Source organism: Gallinula chloropus (genome assembly GCF_964237585.1).
Source record: "Gallinula chloropus genome assembly, chromosome: 15".
NCBI classification, from domain to species: domain Eukaryota; kingdom Metazoa; phylum Chordata; class Aves; order Gruiformes; family Rallidae; genus Gallinula; species Gallinula chloropus.
The window spans coordinates 16,037,380-16,052,514 of NC_140100.1; the positions used below are offsets into that span (position 1 = coordinate 16,037,380).

Below are 15,135 nucleotides of genomic sequence, written 5' to 3' on the forward strand. Positions count from 1 at the left end.
AAGCTCGGAGAGGCCTCTGGTATTCTGCTGAGGAAAAGAGCCGGACCCTAAGCTGTAACTAGGCAGAGGGGTGGCTGATGGCCTCTCTCACCGGGACTGTACCTGACGAAGGCTTCAGTGTGGCTTTTGTGGTTTACTTTGCTCACATGGGAACGCCTTCTCCAGGGAGAGCCGTTAAATCACGCCGTGAGTGCTGCATCGATCGCTTCGGCCTGACTGCGGGGGCGAGACCCGCTGCGAGGGGACACCGGCTGCCGTGGACAGAGCCCGCAGAGCGGGCTGGGCTCCAGCGACGCGTCACCCCGAGCCGCTGCGACCGGGTGTGGGGAGCCCGGAGCGGCATCACCCCTCCCGACCGGCCCGGACGAGGGATGATGCCGCTCCGGGCCGGGCCGGCGGGATCCCGCCGCCGGGGCCGTAACTTCATCCCCAACGCTACCGGCCTGCGCCCCGGGGAGGCTCCGCTGCTAGCCCGGGCCGCGGGTAAAGCTGGAGCTCCGCTTCCCCGGGCCGCGCCGAACGGAAGCGCTGCCGTTACCGCGCGCTCCCGGGAACGGGCTCCGGCCGGGCCAGAGCGGCCGGGATCCTTCCCGCCTGGCTTCTCTATGGTGCGAGGGGAGGAGCGCCGCTGGCTTCCGGCGGCTGGCGCGGCCTTTCCGCCCGGCCGCGGCATGTGGCGGCTGGGGCAGCCCGCGCGCGAGGCATCCCACGCGCCGCCGCGCCTGCCCCGCTAGCGGGGCGCGTGCTGCCGCCAGCGCGAGGCGCGGCGGGACCCGCGGGGCGGCCGTTGCCGGGGCCCCGGAGCCCGGGGGGCGGGGGGGGGAGGGGGCGAGGCTAGGCCCGCGGGTGCTCGGTCTCCCCGGAGGCGCGGGCCGCGGCCATGCTGGGAGGGGACGAGTTCATCAGCTCCCCGCCCAGGAAGACGGTGCGGTTCGGCGGGACGCTGGCCGACATCCTGCTGAAGCACGAGAAGGTGACTGCACCGCGGGCCCCCGGCCGGCCGCCGCCGCTCGGGATGCTGGGGCGGGGCGGCGCTGGGAGGGCCGTGCGCCTGGGCCGAGCGCCGCGGGCTGGCGCCGGGCTGTGCGGCCCGGTACGGTTCGGCTCGGCACGGTACGGTATGGAACGGTACGGCCCGGCCCGGCCCGGCCCGGTGCGGAATGGCACGGTACGGCTCGGCCGTGCGAGCGGGCAGCTTTCCCCGGGAGGCAGCCCGAGTGCTGCCGGGCGTGGGCGCGGAGCCCGGCCCGTGGCGGCCAGAAGCGACCCCGCGGCTCGGGCCGTGGCAGGGACAGCCCATCCCGGCTCGGGCAGTGCTTCCCGGGGCAGAGGGGCTCTCCCCGTGCCGCGGCATGTGTCTGGTGACTTACCCCCTTCTCCTCTCCCTGCCAGGGCGAGACCACCGACTTCGAGCTGTTAAAGCATCAGCTGTCAGACCCAGACATCAAGGTGAGGGCCAGGCCGCGGGGTGTGCTGGGGTCTCACACGTGTCATCCCCGTGCTTTGAGCAGCCTTTGCCTTAAACACCGGGCTGTGCTGGGCAGCTCATCGCTTTGGACACTAACAGAACCAAAATTAAACGGGAAAAAAGCAGAAAGAAAAAGCAGTTGTGTGTTTAGACACGTCTGTGTCTCCCATGCAGGGCCCTGACAGACGCTGTCTCGTGCTTACTGGCTGCTCTGGCCTGAGAAACACCTTCCTTTGTGACAGGGCCTGTCCTTTTGCCAGATGTTGTCGCTGGGGCTTGTTTCTGCAGATACTTCTGTGAATCAAACCATGGTTTCACACTTTCACAGCCTTTAAATTACATGAATTTAATTTTCTCCTCACTAAAGCTGGTGTAATTAGGCAGTAAGGTGCATACAGATGTAGTATGTACACCCAGAAGGACTGTTTGGCCCTTCTGTATAGCTGTGAGTACCCACAGCCGCTGTCCTTTTCTTTTCCCCCCTTTTAGTTAAGCCACAGAGCTGTAAGAAGAGTGCTGTAGGAAGCACAATGCTACATGGAGTTCCAAGAGGACACTTTGTAAAATACTGTGGTTTAGCAGGTCTCTGGGGTGCACCAGTAGAGTCACCTGGAGTTTTCTGTGTTGATTTGCTCCTGTTTCAGTAACACTCTTATTTCAGGGCTCAAATGTCCCCTCTGCTTGAACTAGAGAGAACAGGGAGTTGGGGGTGACTGCAGTTGTTTTATGTTCCCTGTGAGCGAGGTGTGCACACCCTCTCAGTGTGTACTCAGCTTCTCCAGGCAGGCTGGGGCTTTAGGAGCTGGCATGTTTATTCTTGCTTTGGGGAGCTTTGGTTTGTGGGGACACAAGCTTAAATCATTTGCATGTTAATATGAAAACAATTTTGTTTTACTGTCTTAATCTTTGACCTCTAAGGATTTTGTTGTTTTCTAGCACTAGGTAATACTGTGTATTGGAGTAGTGACCTGGTTTTCTGCTTATTTTAAGGATGCCCAGATCATTAACTGGCTGCATGAATTTCGAGCTTCTGTTGCATATTTGACCAAAGAGCTTGAACAACTGGTCAGCATTTTGCTGGTAAATATCTGCTCTGACACGGGGGGGGTGTTGAGAGCTCAGGACTCGGAACAGCTCTGGGGGACATCCTGCTCTGTGCTTGCTTTCAGAAGCTGCCATGGCTGCAGAGAAGCCGCGAGGTGGTGGAGGAGTACCTGGGCTTCCTTGGCAATCTGGTGTCAGCACAGACGGTCCATCTGAGGCCCTGCCTGCGGATGATCGTGTCGCAGTTCGTCCCCCGTGAGTTACCTTTCTCTTCATCTTCTTTGCTTATCAAAATCCCTCTGCTAGATAAATCTGTATAAATACCACACATGGCACGATTCACTGTTGGGTTGGGCCTTTTTCCCCCATTGGTTACTTTCCTACCTCAATAGCAGAACTGTGACACACGGGGTTTTCTGTACCTAGCTCTTCAAAGACCATTCTGGTGGCTCATCCAGACCCAGCTTGTGAAGGTGTCAGGGAAGGGGATGAACTGTATAACCTTGTTGTGGCTAAACCCAATAGCTGCTGTGAGGATCGTGTCAGATGTTCCCAAGAGCACCCCTGTTCTCTGCACAAAGCAGTCCTTTTCACGAGCTTCTGCTTGTTTTAGAAAGTCTTGTGGGTAATTCTGATGCTGTAGTCCTGATGAAGACTGTTGTCCAGTGGGTGTGATTTGGCATTGAGACTATTTCAAAACTGTACAAGTGTTATAGGTAACAATCACCTCCCTTTTTGCTAGCTCGAATAACCATCAGAGAAGATGATGTGGATATTTCAGACTCTGACGACGATGATGAAAGTGAGTATAAAGGAAGCATGGCTTACACATGCTGCTGTAATACCTTTGTGTCCTGGTTTCAGTCAGGATGGAGTTAACTTCTTTTGTAGCAGCGGCTGGAATGCTGTGTTTGGGTGTTAAAATGAAAGCAGTGCTGGTAACACCCTGATGGGTTTAGTTGCTGTCAGACAGTCAAGGACTTTCTCAGGGCCAAGCCAGAACAGGTGACCCAAACTGGCCAAAGAGAGTAATTCCATGCCAATTCCATCCTGCTCAGTATAACGGGGGCTGATGGGAGGAGGAGGGGGGGTGGCTCCAGGACACACGGATTTTGGGGGACGGTCGGGTTCCGGGACAGCTCTGGGTGGCACGGCCTGAGCTGTGGGTTCGGTGAGAAACTGCATCCTGTAGCAACAGCTTCATAGATTTTTTGCTCTAAAGTTCTGTCAGCATTGTTATATTTTATCTTTCTGCTATTTTAGTAAACAATCCTTATCCCAACCCACGGGCCTTTTGGTTTCTTGGTTTTGGGGTTGTTACTTGCCCCTTCCTTTTCCCTTCCCTTGCCTCACCCCACCCACCCCTTTCCTTGCTCTTTTCCTTTAAAGAGCAGGCAGCTGTGTGGATCTTGGCTCCCAGCTGGGGTAAAACCACCACACTTTGCTAAAGAGGTATAGGGTGCATGTTGCTCCTTTTTATAGAACTAATTCAGCTGAGTTAACAAACCTTAAGAAACAACACATCCTTAAATTCCTGAGTCAGACACTTCATTGTGCTTGACTCAGTGTGCAGTGACCTGCTCTTTGTTACTTTCAGTGTAACACTCCTGTTGGTGCAGTGTCTGTACACGTAGGAAAACGTTCTGGCTCCCAGATTGCTTCAAAGCCAGAGCAAAGTTAGGAACTCCTTGTTTTCCAGTTTATTAATTCAACAGTTCTGCTTGTGATGACACAGCTACTCTTCTGCTGTTGACTTGTGACACTGCTTGGTGCAGAGAGCCCACTGTAGGAGCCTAATTAGCTGTTCAACTCTTGTGAGAAGGAGGCATCGTCCCTCAGTGGATTTTGTCTAGTTGCAGGCTTGAAAGTAACATACCTTCCCAGGATTTGTGTGTGGTGGGATAAACTTGAGGTGTGCTGGTGTATCAGCATGAGATGGTGTATCAGCAGCACCTGGCTGTGGGGCTGGCAGCACAGTCAGGGCATATCAGTTGTGATGCCAGCACTGGTACATGGAATTATTTCTCATGGTTATTTTGGTGGTGGAGCAGCTCAACTGCAAACAAAACCCAAACAAACTACCACCCTCACTCCCCCAAAACCCCCCTGCATTTTGGCAAATGCAGTTTTCTTGGGAATCTCTGCAGTGTTTGATCTGAACAGGGTGTTTTCTGGTACTTGACTGAGTTTTCTGTAACCAAACACAAGTGCTTTTGTCTTTCTCCAGACCTGTCTGAAAACTTCAACACCTGCCACAGAGCACTGCAAACTGTTGCAAGATACGTTCCCTCGTAAGTATGGAGTCCTGTGGCTTTGTGTGCTCTTCCCTTGCAGATCTAAAGCTTGTCAACTGAGTATTTTTTTCCTTGTAATTAGAAGTATATTATTGATTTTCATGGCATGATCTTTTCCCTAATATTTGCCAGTGGGTGGAATACTGTATCCAGTAACTGAAACTTCCACAGGCATCTGCAGATGAAAGTCCTGTTAATGGAAATGGGAAGTAGGGAAACTTGTGCTTAGAGCAGTGTATTTGAAGTGGCTTCTAACAAGTCCACAGCGAAAGTTTTCTGCTTGTTACCCTTTTGGTGATCCTTGTAAAACCAAGTTTTATACCTTAAAATGAAGTGACTGTGAAATGATCTTATTCCAACCTGCCCTTAGAGTGCTGGAGCTTTGCTGTTGTGGTAACAACCTCTAACTGTGGGTTTGGGTTTTGTTGTTTTGTTTTTACACTGTAGGACACCACAGTTTCTGATGCCCATACTTGTGGAGAACTTCCCTTTCATTAATAAATCAGAAAGGACTCTGGTAAGAGCTGGAGCTGTTCTTTGTTCACTTCCCCTAATGTGTAAATACACCCTGTGGCATGACAACTGATCTGGTGGCATTGCATGCAGACTTTTGAGTGTGGTGTTTGAGTTTCTTGCTATTTTCACATATCTAAGTGTGTATACCTGTGGGGATGTGTTTAGTGTAAGGCTGCCCACCTGTATTTCAGTTCCTTGTGCATCAGCAGGGTGCCAGTCTGTAATGACTCGACTGCATGTCTTTCCCACAGGATTGCTTCCTTTCTCAGTGCACAAGATGCACCTCTGATGATGGATCTCAGGGTTGTGTAGGAAGGAGACGGTAGGGTACCTGTCTCTATGGAGAAGGACCTGGGAGTCCTGGTGGATGACAGGTTGGCCATGAGCCAGCAGTGTGCCTTGGGGTGTATCAGGAGGAGTGTGGCCAGTAGGTCAAAGGAGGTGATCCTCCCCCTCTACTTTGCCCTGGTCAGACCCCACCTGGAGTGTTGTGTCCTGTTCTGGGATCCCTGGGATAAAAAGGACAGGGATCTCCTGGAGAGAGTCCAGAGGAGGCTGTGGAGATGATGAAGGGCCTGGAGCATCTCCCCTGTGAGGAAAGGCTGAGTGAGCTGGGGCTGTTCAGTCTTGAGAAGAGAAGACTAAGGGGGAATCTAATTAATGTCTATAAGTATCTTAAGCATGGGATGCAGGGGGAATCAGCCAGCCCCTTTTCAGTGTCTGTGGGGACAGGACAAGGGGCAATGGCTGCAAGTTGGAGCATAGGAAGTTCCCCACCAACATGGGGAAGAACTTTTCCCCAGTGAGGGTGAGGGAGCCCTGGGACAGGCTGCCCATGGGGTGTGGAGTCTCCATCTCTGGAGAGATTCCAGCCCTGTCTGGACGCCGCCCTGTGCAATATGAGCTGGGGAGCTGCTTTGGCAGGGGGTTGGACCCCATGGGCTCTGGGGGTCCCTTCCAACCCCTACAATTCTGTGATTCTGTGATTTGCTGTCAAACCTGGGAAGGTTTTACCAGAAAGCCCAGGGGGTTGCTGGGCAGGAGGAAAGCAATGGGTGTGACAGGGGAAACCCCAGTACCCTGCAGCGCAGGGTGTTCAGCTGGTTTGTTATGGCTTTGATACAGCACTTGTGTGGTGGAAAGCAGCCTCAGCACTTCAGACAGGTTATGGCTCTTGTGATCTTTATATGTGCTTGTTCCAACATGCTACCTTGGTGTTTTATTTCAGAGAAAGGCAGAGCCTGGCTCCACCAGCCAGCTTCAGTTGGAGCTGTGTTTTGACCTTGCCAAGTGCTGAAACCCCCACAGTTCTCTGTACATCTTGCTAGCTTTTGGATTATTTTATTTTAAATCCAAATAACTTTGGGCATCAGTCCCCTTCTCTGTAAACCCAGGGGGGTTAAAGCTGTTGCATGGTGTTAGGATCTTTAGCAGCTCTGTGTGGCGTTTTCAGGGCAAGCTGCTACTGAAGCTTAATAAAAACATGGTCCATGCATTGTTGTTAAATATTACAAGTTTATACATTCTCCCTAAACCAGCCCTGTCCATTTTACATACTGAGCCAGATGGCCTGTGGAAAAACCCTGTGTGCTCATGGGATGAAAGATGACATTGTAATGCATGTTCACAGAGAGACTGTGGTGTGCTTGACCGTGGCCCTGTGCCCAGTTTGATGTATTGACTCAACAGTTCTGCAATGTGAGAGTCTCGGTGTTGCTGTTCGTAGGTAGTTGTGGGCACATGTGCTTGGAGAACTCATCTGTGGAGCTCCCTGAGCTGTGATCAGCACAACTCCAGGGGGACTCACCTGTGCAATTTAGGATTGGTCGTGAAAAACAATGTATTTGGTCTCATCTTCAGCAGCTCAGCTGGAGCTGGTTGTGGGTATAGAGAAGAATATGCTGCCTGTTGTAATTTTCCTAGAGAAACTTTGGACAAACTCCTATGGAAATTAGTAACTTTTCCTATAGAATATTTATACTTCCTCTGCCTAGAGGTAGGTAGGGAAATTTGCATGGAAATAGTAGATTAAGAAGTTAATGATAACACACCTTAACAATTGAAAGTTGTTGTTTGGCTTACACATTAACTTATTCTATAGGGTCTGGCACTTTAGGTATAACACATTAAGAAACGTGGGGTTTTTAAACTCCTTAGCAGAAATGACAGTTGCTGATAGCATTGTTCTAAATCCCAATGAATTTTGTGTTGTAGGAATGTTATGTTCATAACCTGCTGCGAGTTACACTGTACCTTCCAGCTCTGAGGCTGCAAATTCTGGAGCTCATTATTGAAAAGCTGTTGAAGTTGGATGTAAGTCTGTTCTGTATCATCTCTTAAGGAAGCTTGGTGTCAGACTGCAGAGAGTAGGAAACTAACTGTGCTTCAGCTTTAAGCTCAGCAAAAAGTATGTTGCAGTAGTGCTTGTGATCACCAGTATATAACCAGCCAGATTTACACTCCGTTCCCAGTCTGATGATGTTCCTGCACGTGAGGGTGCCTGAGGGGTGTGTACTGCTCACCCTCCATGCCAGAATCAGAGTCACTGTTCATGGTGATCGGTGGTGATGTGCAGAGAATGCGCTTCTCTGTGTCTACCTGATCTGTAGTAGAAGGATTTACAGCCTTGAAAAAGACAGGAGGGGTAGCACTGTAAGTGATGATGGCTTTTTATCATGGAAAACCTCAGCATGTATCAGTCTGGGGAGAGCTGTTACTCTGGGGGTGAATTTCCAGGCAGTTTGGGGTGTGTGTCTGTGTTACGTACATGCTGCTCCTGTCTAAGATGTTTATTTGTGAAGGACAGAAGCTAGTCTAGAAATTACTCATCATTTCTCATGCACATAGTAAAAAAAGAGGTTTCAGGTTGATGTTGTGGCCTTACAAAAGGGAATGTCTTGTTTGTGCTGTAGGTTAGTACTCCACAGCAAGATATCGAAGATGCTGAGGAAGCTGCTAATAACTCTGACAGCGAGAAGAAGTCTGCTGAGGAGGGACTCTTTGACATGGTTGGCTGTCTTGTTCTACTAAAAGATTTTTATAAAACTGTCACTTTTGATGTCACTGTGAACTCAGTGTAGGAATAGGCTTCTGCTGTGTCCTTACTGAGCTGCACACAGCGCTCAGAACCTGAGCAGCTGACAGACACTGTGTTCTCTGGGTGTTGACTTTGCTCAGGCAAATGCCCAGCGTGCATGCAGCCAGGCAGTGCCCTTATGTAAAAACACCAGCAGCCCTGCATAAAGCTAATTAAAGAATTCCTGGTAGTTGGTTAGTTTACAGGAGTTTTCTTGCACTGAGCTCTGTAATTAGATGCTGCTTTAAAAAACCAAAAGGACAAAACTTGAGCACAACACTGCAAGAGAAATTGAATGTCACTGTTCCTGTGATTGCTGTCTCTGTGCTGGTGTGTGTGTAAAAGCTGCATGGCTGCTGTTTTGCCCCCCAGGAGGAGGATGAAGAAGGAAAAGGAAGCAGCGTTGTCCCTTCCAGTAGCGAGAGAATGGCCCACCCGCTTGCAGAGCGCCTTGACATTTTGATGACCATCCTGTTTTCTTACATCAAAGATGTTTGCCATGTGGATGGTAAGAACACATAACCAAATCTGTTGGTTTGCTGACAAGTAATAAAAACCTAAGAGGTGTCCTTGCTGCTGTAGAATAGAGCCCTCACCCTTCAGTGGCAGGTTCCTGCCATCGGCACGCTGTACTCCACATCTCTGCCTCTGCCCCACGTCCTTGGCAGGAGCTGCAGAGGTACATTTATGACTTGAAAGGTCTAGTCTTCAGTTGGAGACATTTTGTTCCTATAAACATGACCCTGCATCCAAACTATGGCATTACAGGGTATAAGGGTAAATAGGGTTTAGTTTTTTCACTGTGCTACAAAACTTAAGGCATTAGAGACACGTCAGGGCATGGGACAGTGCTTTGGTGCTTGCTCTGCTGTATTGCTTTGAGCAGTAGAGTTATGGATCCTTTCTGCATCACAAGGGCCTGAAGCAATTAGACCAGCCAGCCAGGTCACTGGGTTGGAACTGCTACAGCAAGGCTTTCTGTTGGAGGGAGAAACCTGAAGGAAATGTCTTAGGTTGGCATTTATTAACGGGTTGAACTGCTTAGATTTCTAAGTATTCTGGTTTAAACATGTTTTGCTGTACCTTCTTCCCATAAATCAGGTAATTTATTTCTTCTTTGTTTTCCTCTGGCTTTTCTGAATTCATGTGTTGTAGCAGAGTTTGATGTCTGCCAGTGTGCACACACAGAGATTCTCTGTATGCCCCACTGTAAAACGCAGTAGCTCTGAAGGCCTGGGGGTCTTACTGTAAAAGTTTGTTAGACCTGAGGTGAGCCTAGAAGTCAGCTCGACTCCTTACGTGCTTCGTGGTGTTTTAGAAAGATACAACAGCCAGTTTTGCAGCATGAGGGCAGGTAAAAACCCAGAAATGGCTCATTTTGTTCTGTTTCCTTCTCTGGTGCAGGCAAGCTGGATATCAGCAGCACGAAGGATTTGTATCGGGATCTGGTGTCTGTTTTTGACAAGCTCATTTTACCAACCCATGCTTCATGCCATGTGCAGTACTTCATGTTTTACATCTGCAGCTTTAAATTGGTGAGTAGAAGATGGGTTTAAAATGCAGAGTCTTCTGTCATTTCTGCATCCTTGTTTTGGCTTCTTTACAAACAAAAAGATAGTTGTTTTTTGCCATAATTCTAGTCTGAAGGTAGTATGTCAGGGTCCATTAGCCTCTCTGCTTTATTTCCTTCTCTGTAACTCCTTTCTCCAAGTTTTTCTTTACATGGTTGCTCTCCCCATGCTGCTCATAAACTGCAGACAAAACCTGAGCTAGCTTGAAGGAACTTGGCTAGCAGACCTCTTTTACAGGACTCATTTGGACTCTTGAGCCTGAGACATGGTGCTCCAGCAAGGTGTAGGAGTAGTTACTTACTACAGTTAGAGGGACATTTATTTATTTATGTATTTATTTTTAATGGTTTGGTTATGGAAATGTTGGGAATTGAGTATTAGGAATCTATTGCTTAACCAGTGTCAACATAACACCTCAGGGTTTCTATGTATCTTGTTTCCAGGGGTTGGCTGAGGCATTTTTAGACCATCTTTGGAAAAAGCTGCATGATCCAAACAACCCTTCTGTGATCAGGCAGACTGCTGGGAGTTACATTGGCAGCTTCTTGGCAAGAGCTAAATTCATCCCAGTTGTGTAAGTTGGTTCTGCTCATACCTGCTGATTGCTGAGGATAAGTGCAGGGTTCGACAGATGCACCCACGGTGTTGGTCTGTTCCTGCTGCTGTGCCAGCCTGTGTCAATGGTCTTGCCTGTCCATTCTGTGGTACTGGTTCAGTATTGGCTTGAAGTTTCCAGGCCAGCACTGTGTTTGCAGATACAGACTGACAATTTCTGGGATTCACGATCGGCTTTTTTAAGGCTTCGCTTACTGTGAAGTGCTGAGCACGGGTGGGTTGTGTTGACTTCAGGAGGAGCTGTGGGTGCCCAGTATGTCTGGTATTTTTGATGCCCTGTGTTGGCCTTTTTTACAATGAGATTTCCTTACTGATGTTTTTATAACCACAGAGATTCTCAAGGACTTGTTTAACATGTTTTCCGAGCTGTTTCAGGTGCTATTTTTACATTTGTTTTTTTCCCCTTCATTACAGCACAGTGAAGGCATGCCTGGATCTTCTGGTCAACTGGATGCACAAATACATTGATAACCAGGACAGGGGGAGTAACGCTTACTGTGATGTAGCTCTCCATGGGCCCTTTTATTCTACATGCCAGGCAGTGTTCTATACACTCATTTTCCGTCACAAGCAGCTTTTGGATGGCAACCTAAGGAAAGGTGAGTGCATTTGGTGTGATTTGGATTCATTTAAGAGTGTGTTTCGTAATGCTCTGTTCAGTCACCTGTCTGATGGCAGGTTTATGTTGTTCTCTGTAAATAAAATGACATGGTTGGTACACCTGGGGGGCTCCAAGCTCAGTGTTAGCTCCTGGCGATGGAGAGCAGTGCAGATAATGCTGACTTCCAGCCCTACTTACTGAGCCTGTTTGAATTCCTGCTGAATAAAACCAGTGTGAGCTTCCATTAGTAATCTTTCTTGGTGACTGTGTGCCTCTGGCATTCCGTGCAGGGTAGTGTCTGTGTTAGGGGGTTACTGTTAGTTAGCATAACATTTCTGCTGAACAAGCTGTGGGCTGGATCTCTGCTGTACCAGAGGCTGCTGCAGGCTTGGGTGGAGTGCAGGTTGGCCATACTGCAAGTTCTTTGACTTAATTTCTACCTTGAATAATATATAACCTGTATTTGTCAATTGTTCTTACTTTGAAGGGCTGTCGTATCTGCAGAGTTTAAACTTTGAGCGCATTGTCATGTGTCAGCTGAACCCCCTGAAGATTTGCATACCCTCTGTTGTGAACTTGTTTGCTGCCATTACCAGGTACCTGCTCGTTCATTTAGATTTCAGTGTGGTGAGTGTGTGTGGGTCTATCTAATGTGGGTTTTGTTAGGCTCAGTATTACCTAAGGCAACTCATGTAACACTGCCTGGATTGTAGGTGGGGGGAGTTTATTTCTGGTGTGGTTCAATGGAATCCTGCAGTACTGTGAGGCTGATTGCTTTGTGATGGAGCAGACTGGGTCTACGTGGAGTGAAGCTTAGAGAGTGCAGAGGATGGGGATGGACTCCACCTTCTGTGTTGAAAACTGGAACCAGTTGGAAAACAGAAGATAGATAGATAGATAGATAGATAGATAGATAGATAGATAGATAGATAGATAGATAGATAGATAGGATGTTTGTTTAAAAAATAACTCTGTGCTTTCATACCATCTGAAATTCTTGCTTCCTGTGTGCTGGACATGCTTCTCTCTGTTACCTTTTCCAGGAAGTACCAGTTGGTGTTCTGCTACACAATTATTGAGAGGAACAACAGGCAGTTCATACCGGTCGCTCGGAGTGGCGCCGGGGGGGACCTGGTGCAGACCTGCACTAACCCACTGGACAGTTTCTTCCCCTTCGACCCCTATGTGCTCAAAAGGTAAAGGTTAAAAATAATCATCTTGTTTCTGCCTTGCAGAAAACAATGAACTAAGCCCAAGAAGCTGTCAGTGCTTCTGCAGTTGGCTTCCTTCCCTCGTCCTTAGTACCTCTGGAGCTGGGTGTTTTAACATCCCATAATTGAAACAGTCACAGCTTTGAACTGACATGCAGAGGTGAAGAAGGAACGGGACCTGGTTTCCTGGGAGGTGTAGTTAAGAGGTTTGGTGGCTTTGCTTGTGGCTTTCTGCCTTTAAGCAGTCTCTGTTAGTCTGACAGGCGTTTTGCTGGAGCTGTGGTGGTGTCGCTTTGTGGTGGTTTGGGTTGGGTTGTTTGCACCTTGGGTGCATTGATCATGTTGCTTCTTGACTTCTGTATTGGAGAGTGGATTATTTGCAGCTTTTCAGACATCTGTCAGTGTGATGCTTTAATGGCTTTTTGCCTCCAATGTTAGAGGGCAACGTTCTGGCTTTTTTGTCTCTTAAAGGAAGAAAAACTTGTCTCCACAGAAGTGAGACCTTTTAAAGAAGTAGAAATTACTGAAGAAGCCATATAACATTACCTTCTGAAAGTCTGGAGGAAAATTTTGCCTGTTTCCAAGCACAGTGTAGGTGATAACAAGTACCCAGCTAGGAATTAGATCTGACTGTTTCAGAACTCCTAGAGCAAACAACTGTAACTTACATCTCAGCAAAATGGAGTAGTTTCTTCATGACATTAACTGGGCACTGTGTAGGGATTAATCCAGTAGTCTGTAAAACCCTGGGGAGGACTATCAAAATCCCGAGTGGTTTATATTGTACTATTAAAATGTGACATGTGGCATTTACTGAATACATTAACTCATACTGTGTTTTAATTCCCTTTTCCAGGTCAAAGAAGACTATTGATCCTTTTTATCAGTTTTGGGAAGAGCTGAGTGTTCAAGATCTTGAGAATCTGATGAAACCCATTAAAAGGGTAATCTGTTCTGATCAAAATGCAGTTCAGCTTTTGCCAGATCTCTGTCTGCTCCTTCTGTTGCAGGATTAATTCATAGTAGTAGATAGGAGTGCAGCAAACACTTGTGTGAAGCCACCATTGAAGTTAGGAGGCCTAAAGCCTTGCTTTGTGGGCACCTTTCCCCTCTCTGCCCAGGAGTTAGTTTGGCAGCTCATGGACCACTGGGAATGCTTACAAACGCTCTCAGAATATGGGCTTGCTGATGTCGCTGGGATCACTGTGTAGATGGGATTTGGCTCCCTTATTTCCTTGACTGAGGTCAGGGGGCGTCTGGATGATGTGCTCAGTCCCATGCTCTGGCTTGGCTGCCCCTGTGTGGAGCCAGGAGTTGGGCTTGATGGTCCTTACAGGTCCCTGCCAGCTCAGGAGATTCTGTGGTTCTGCACATCTACCTCTCTGACTGTTCTAGAGAGTCTGTGGTAGTACAGCCCCGGTCCGGAGCGACATCCTTCCAGAAACCTGATGTGGTCTGCCTGAGTTCCTTAGACATTGTGGTTTTCTTTCCTTCCTGTGATCACACCTAAAAATACTCCCTGGTCCTTTAGCCTTGTTAACCTTTGTAAACCTTCCTGAAGCATTTGGATCAGCAGATGTGATTATTGCAACAACTGATGGTTTGGTTTAGAAACACCCTTTGGGTCTCAGCCTGCACGACTTCCATCCTATCTCAGTAGAGACCTGGAGTCTCTTTCTGCTCTCACTGAGCCTTTTAAATTTCTGCAGGGTACTTCTGAAGATGAAGATGACGACTTTTTGAAAGGAGAAACCCCTCAGAATGATGGTGTGGTTGGAATTGCTCCAAACTCTTACGAGTCCAGTACGCGGAGCCCAGTGAGCAACGCCGGCTCCCCTCCCGACTGTTACGTGCCCTACCCTCAGTGACCTGGAGAATCAGAAGGGAAAAGGTTGAAAATCGTGTGCAATTTTGTGCTCTGTAAAGAGACTTTAGCTCAACTTTCCAAAGTGGCAGATGCTCAAGTAACTACATTTAAGAAAAAAAAAACACATTACTGTTTCTTAATCATTAGATTTCTACAGATATGTTATAAATCGTATGTTGCTAGAAAAGCCTAGAGAATAAATAGGGTGATATTTTATTAATTTCACATTGAAATGGGTTTTATGACTTAAAAGGATGTTTTATAGTTTTTTTCCAGACTCTTAAATTTTGTTTATTGATGTTTACTAGTTTTTTTTTTTTTTATATTGGGTGAAATTCTGGTCTCTCTTCCTACTGCCTTGTGTGGGGACCAGAGTTTCAGTGCTGGCAATTCGAACTGTACTCTGATGGTTGGTTTGAGTTGGTTTCCAAGTAACGTTGTGATCCCGCGCTGGGGAAGCCGTGACTGGAGTCTGACAGCGATTCTTTTGCACGCATCTCTTGAGCTTTTCCTGTCTGTGGAACAGTATTTGTAAAGCCACTTCGTGGTGGAAAACGCATTCGGATGGAAAGCACTGTCGCTCCTTAAATCTGTGGCTGGCAGGGGCCTTCCCCAGCCCTGGGGGCTCAGGTTTGTGAAAGCCACGGGCAGTGGAAGTGCTGGAAACGCTGGAGTGGCTGAATGCTTTGTAGATAGTTGTCTTTGGGGTGCTTGTGAAGCGCTCAGAGGCTGGTATTTATTTCAGAATATGGAGTTTATACGTGTTAATGCTGAAAATACAGAAAAAAACTCACCTTCCCTTATAGAAAGGAAGTGATGGTGTCCCTGGTGTCCTTGTGTTCTCTGTCAGTGTAGGGCTTCTCTCTGCAGGT

At 48.2% G+C, this 15,135-nt stretch overlaps 1 protein-coding gene across 2 annotated transcripts; it reads left to right on the forward strand.

Moving 5' to 3' along the window:
• Nucleotides 1–843: 843 nt before the first annotated feature.
• RRN3 (RRN3 homolog, RNA polymerase I transcription factor) lies at nucleotides 844–15,076 on the forward strand. 2 transcript variants are annotated; one of them, XM_084270898.1, is made up of 17 exons: nucleotides 844–973; nucleotides 1,393–1,449; nucleotides 2,459–2,548; nucleotides 2,638–2,767; nucleotides 3,255–3,314; nucleotides 4,740–4,803; nucleotides 5,254–5,323; nucleotides 7,537–7,635; nucleotides 8,235–8,330; nucleotides 8,771–8,906; nucleotides 9,803–9,933; nucleotides 10,413–10,543; nucleotides 10,999–11,183; nucleotides 11,673–11,781; nucleotides 12,229–12,381; nucleotides 13,253–13,340; nucleotides 14,106–15,076. In XM_084270898.1, the coding sequence occupies exons 1-17, from the start codon at nucleotides 881–883 to the stop codon at nucleotides 14,262–14,264; spliced, it is 1,851 nt and encodes a 616-aa protein (XP_084127024.1). In that variant the 5' UTR covers nucleotides 844–880; the 3' UTR covers nucleotides 14,265–15,076. The 2 variants fall into 2 exon arrangements, with proteins under 2 accessions (XP_084127024.1, XP_084127025.1); XM_084270899.1 differs by lacking the exon at nucleotides 2,459–2,548.
• The last annotated feature ends 59 nt before the right edge of the window (nucleotides 15,077–15,135 follow it).

Excerpts from the sequence above, each read along its gene's own strand:
- RRN3 (XM_084270898.1), top strand. The coding sequence starts at position 881 with ATGCTGGGAGGGGACGAGTTCATCAGCTCCCCGCCCAGGAAGACGGTG. Across the intron at positions 5,324-7,536 it reads ATAAATCAGAAAGGACTCTG|GAATGTTATGTTCATAACCT; the intron begins GTAAGAGCTGGA and ends TTTGTGTTGTAG. Across the intron at positions 11,184-11,672 it reads GGATGGCAACCTAAGGAAAG|GGCTGTCGTATCTGCAGAGT; the intron begins GTGAGTGCATTT and ends CTTACTTTGAAG.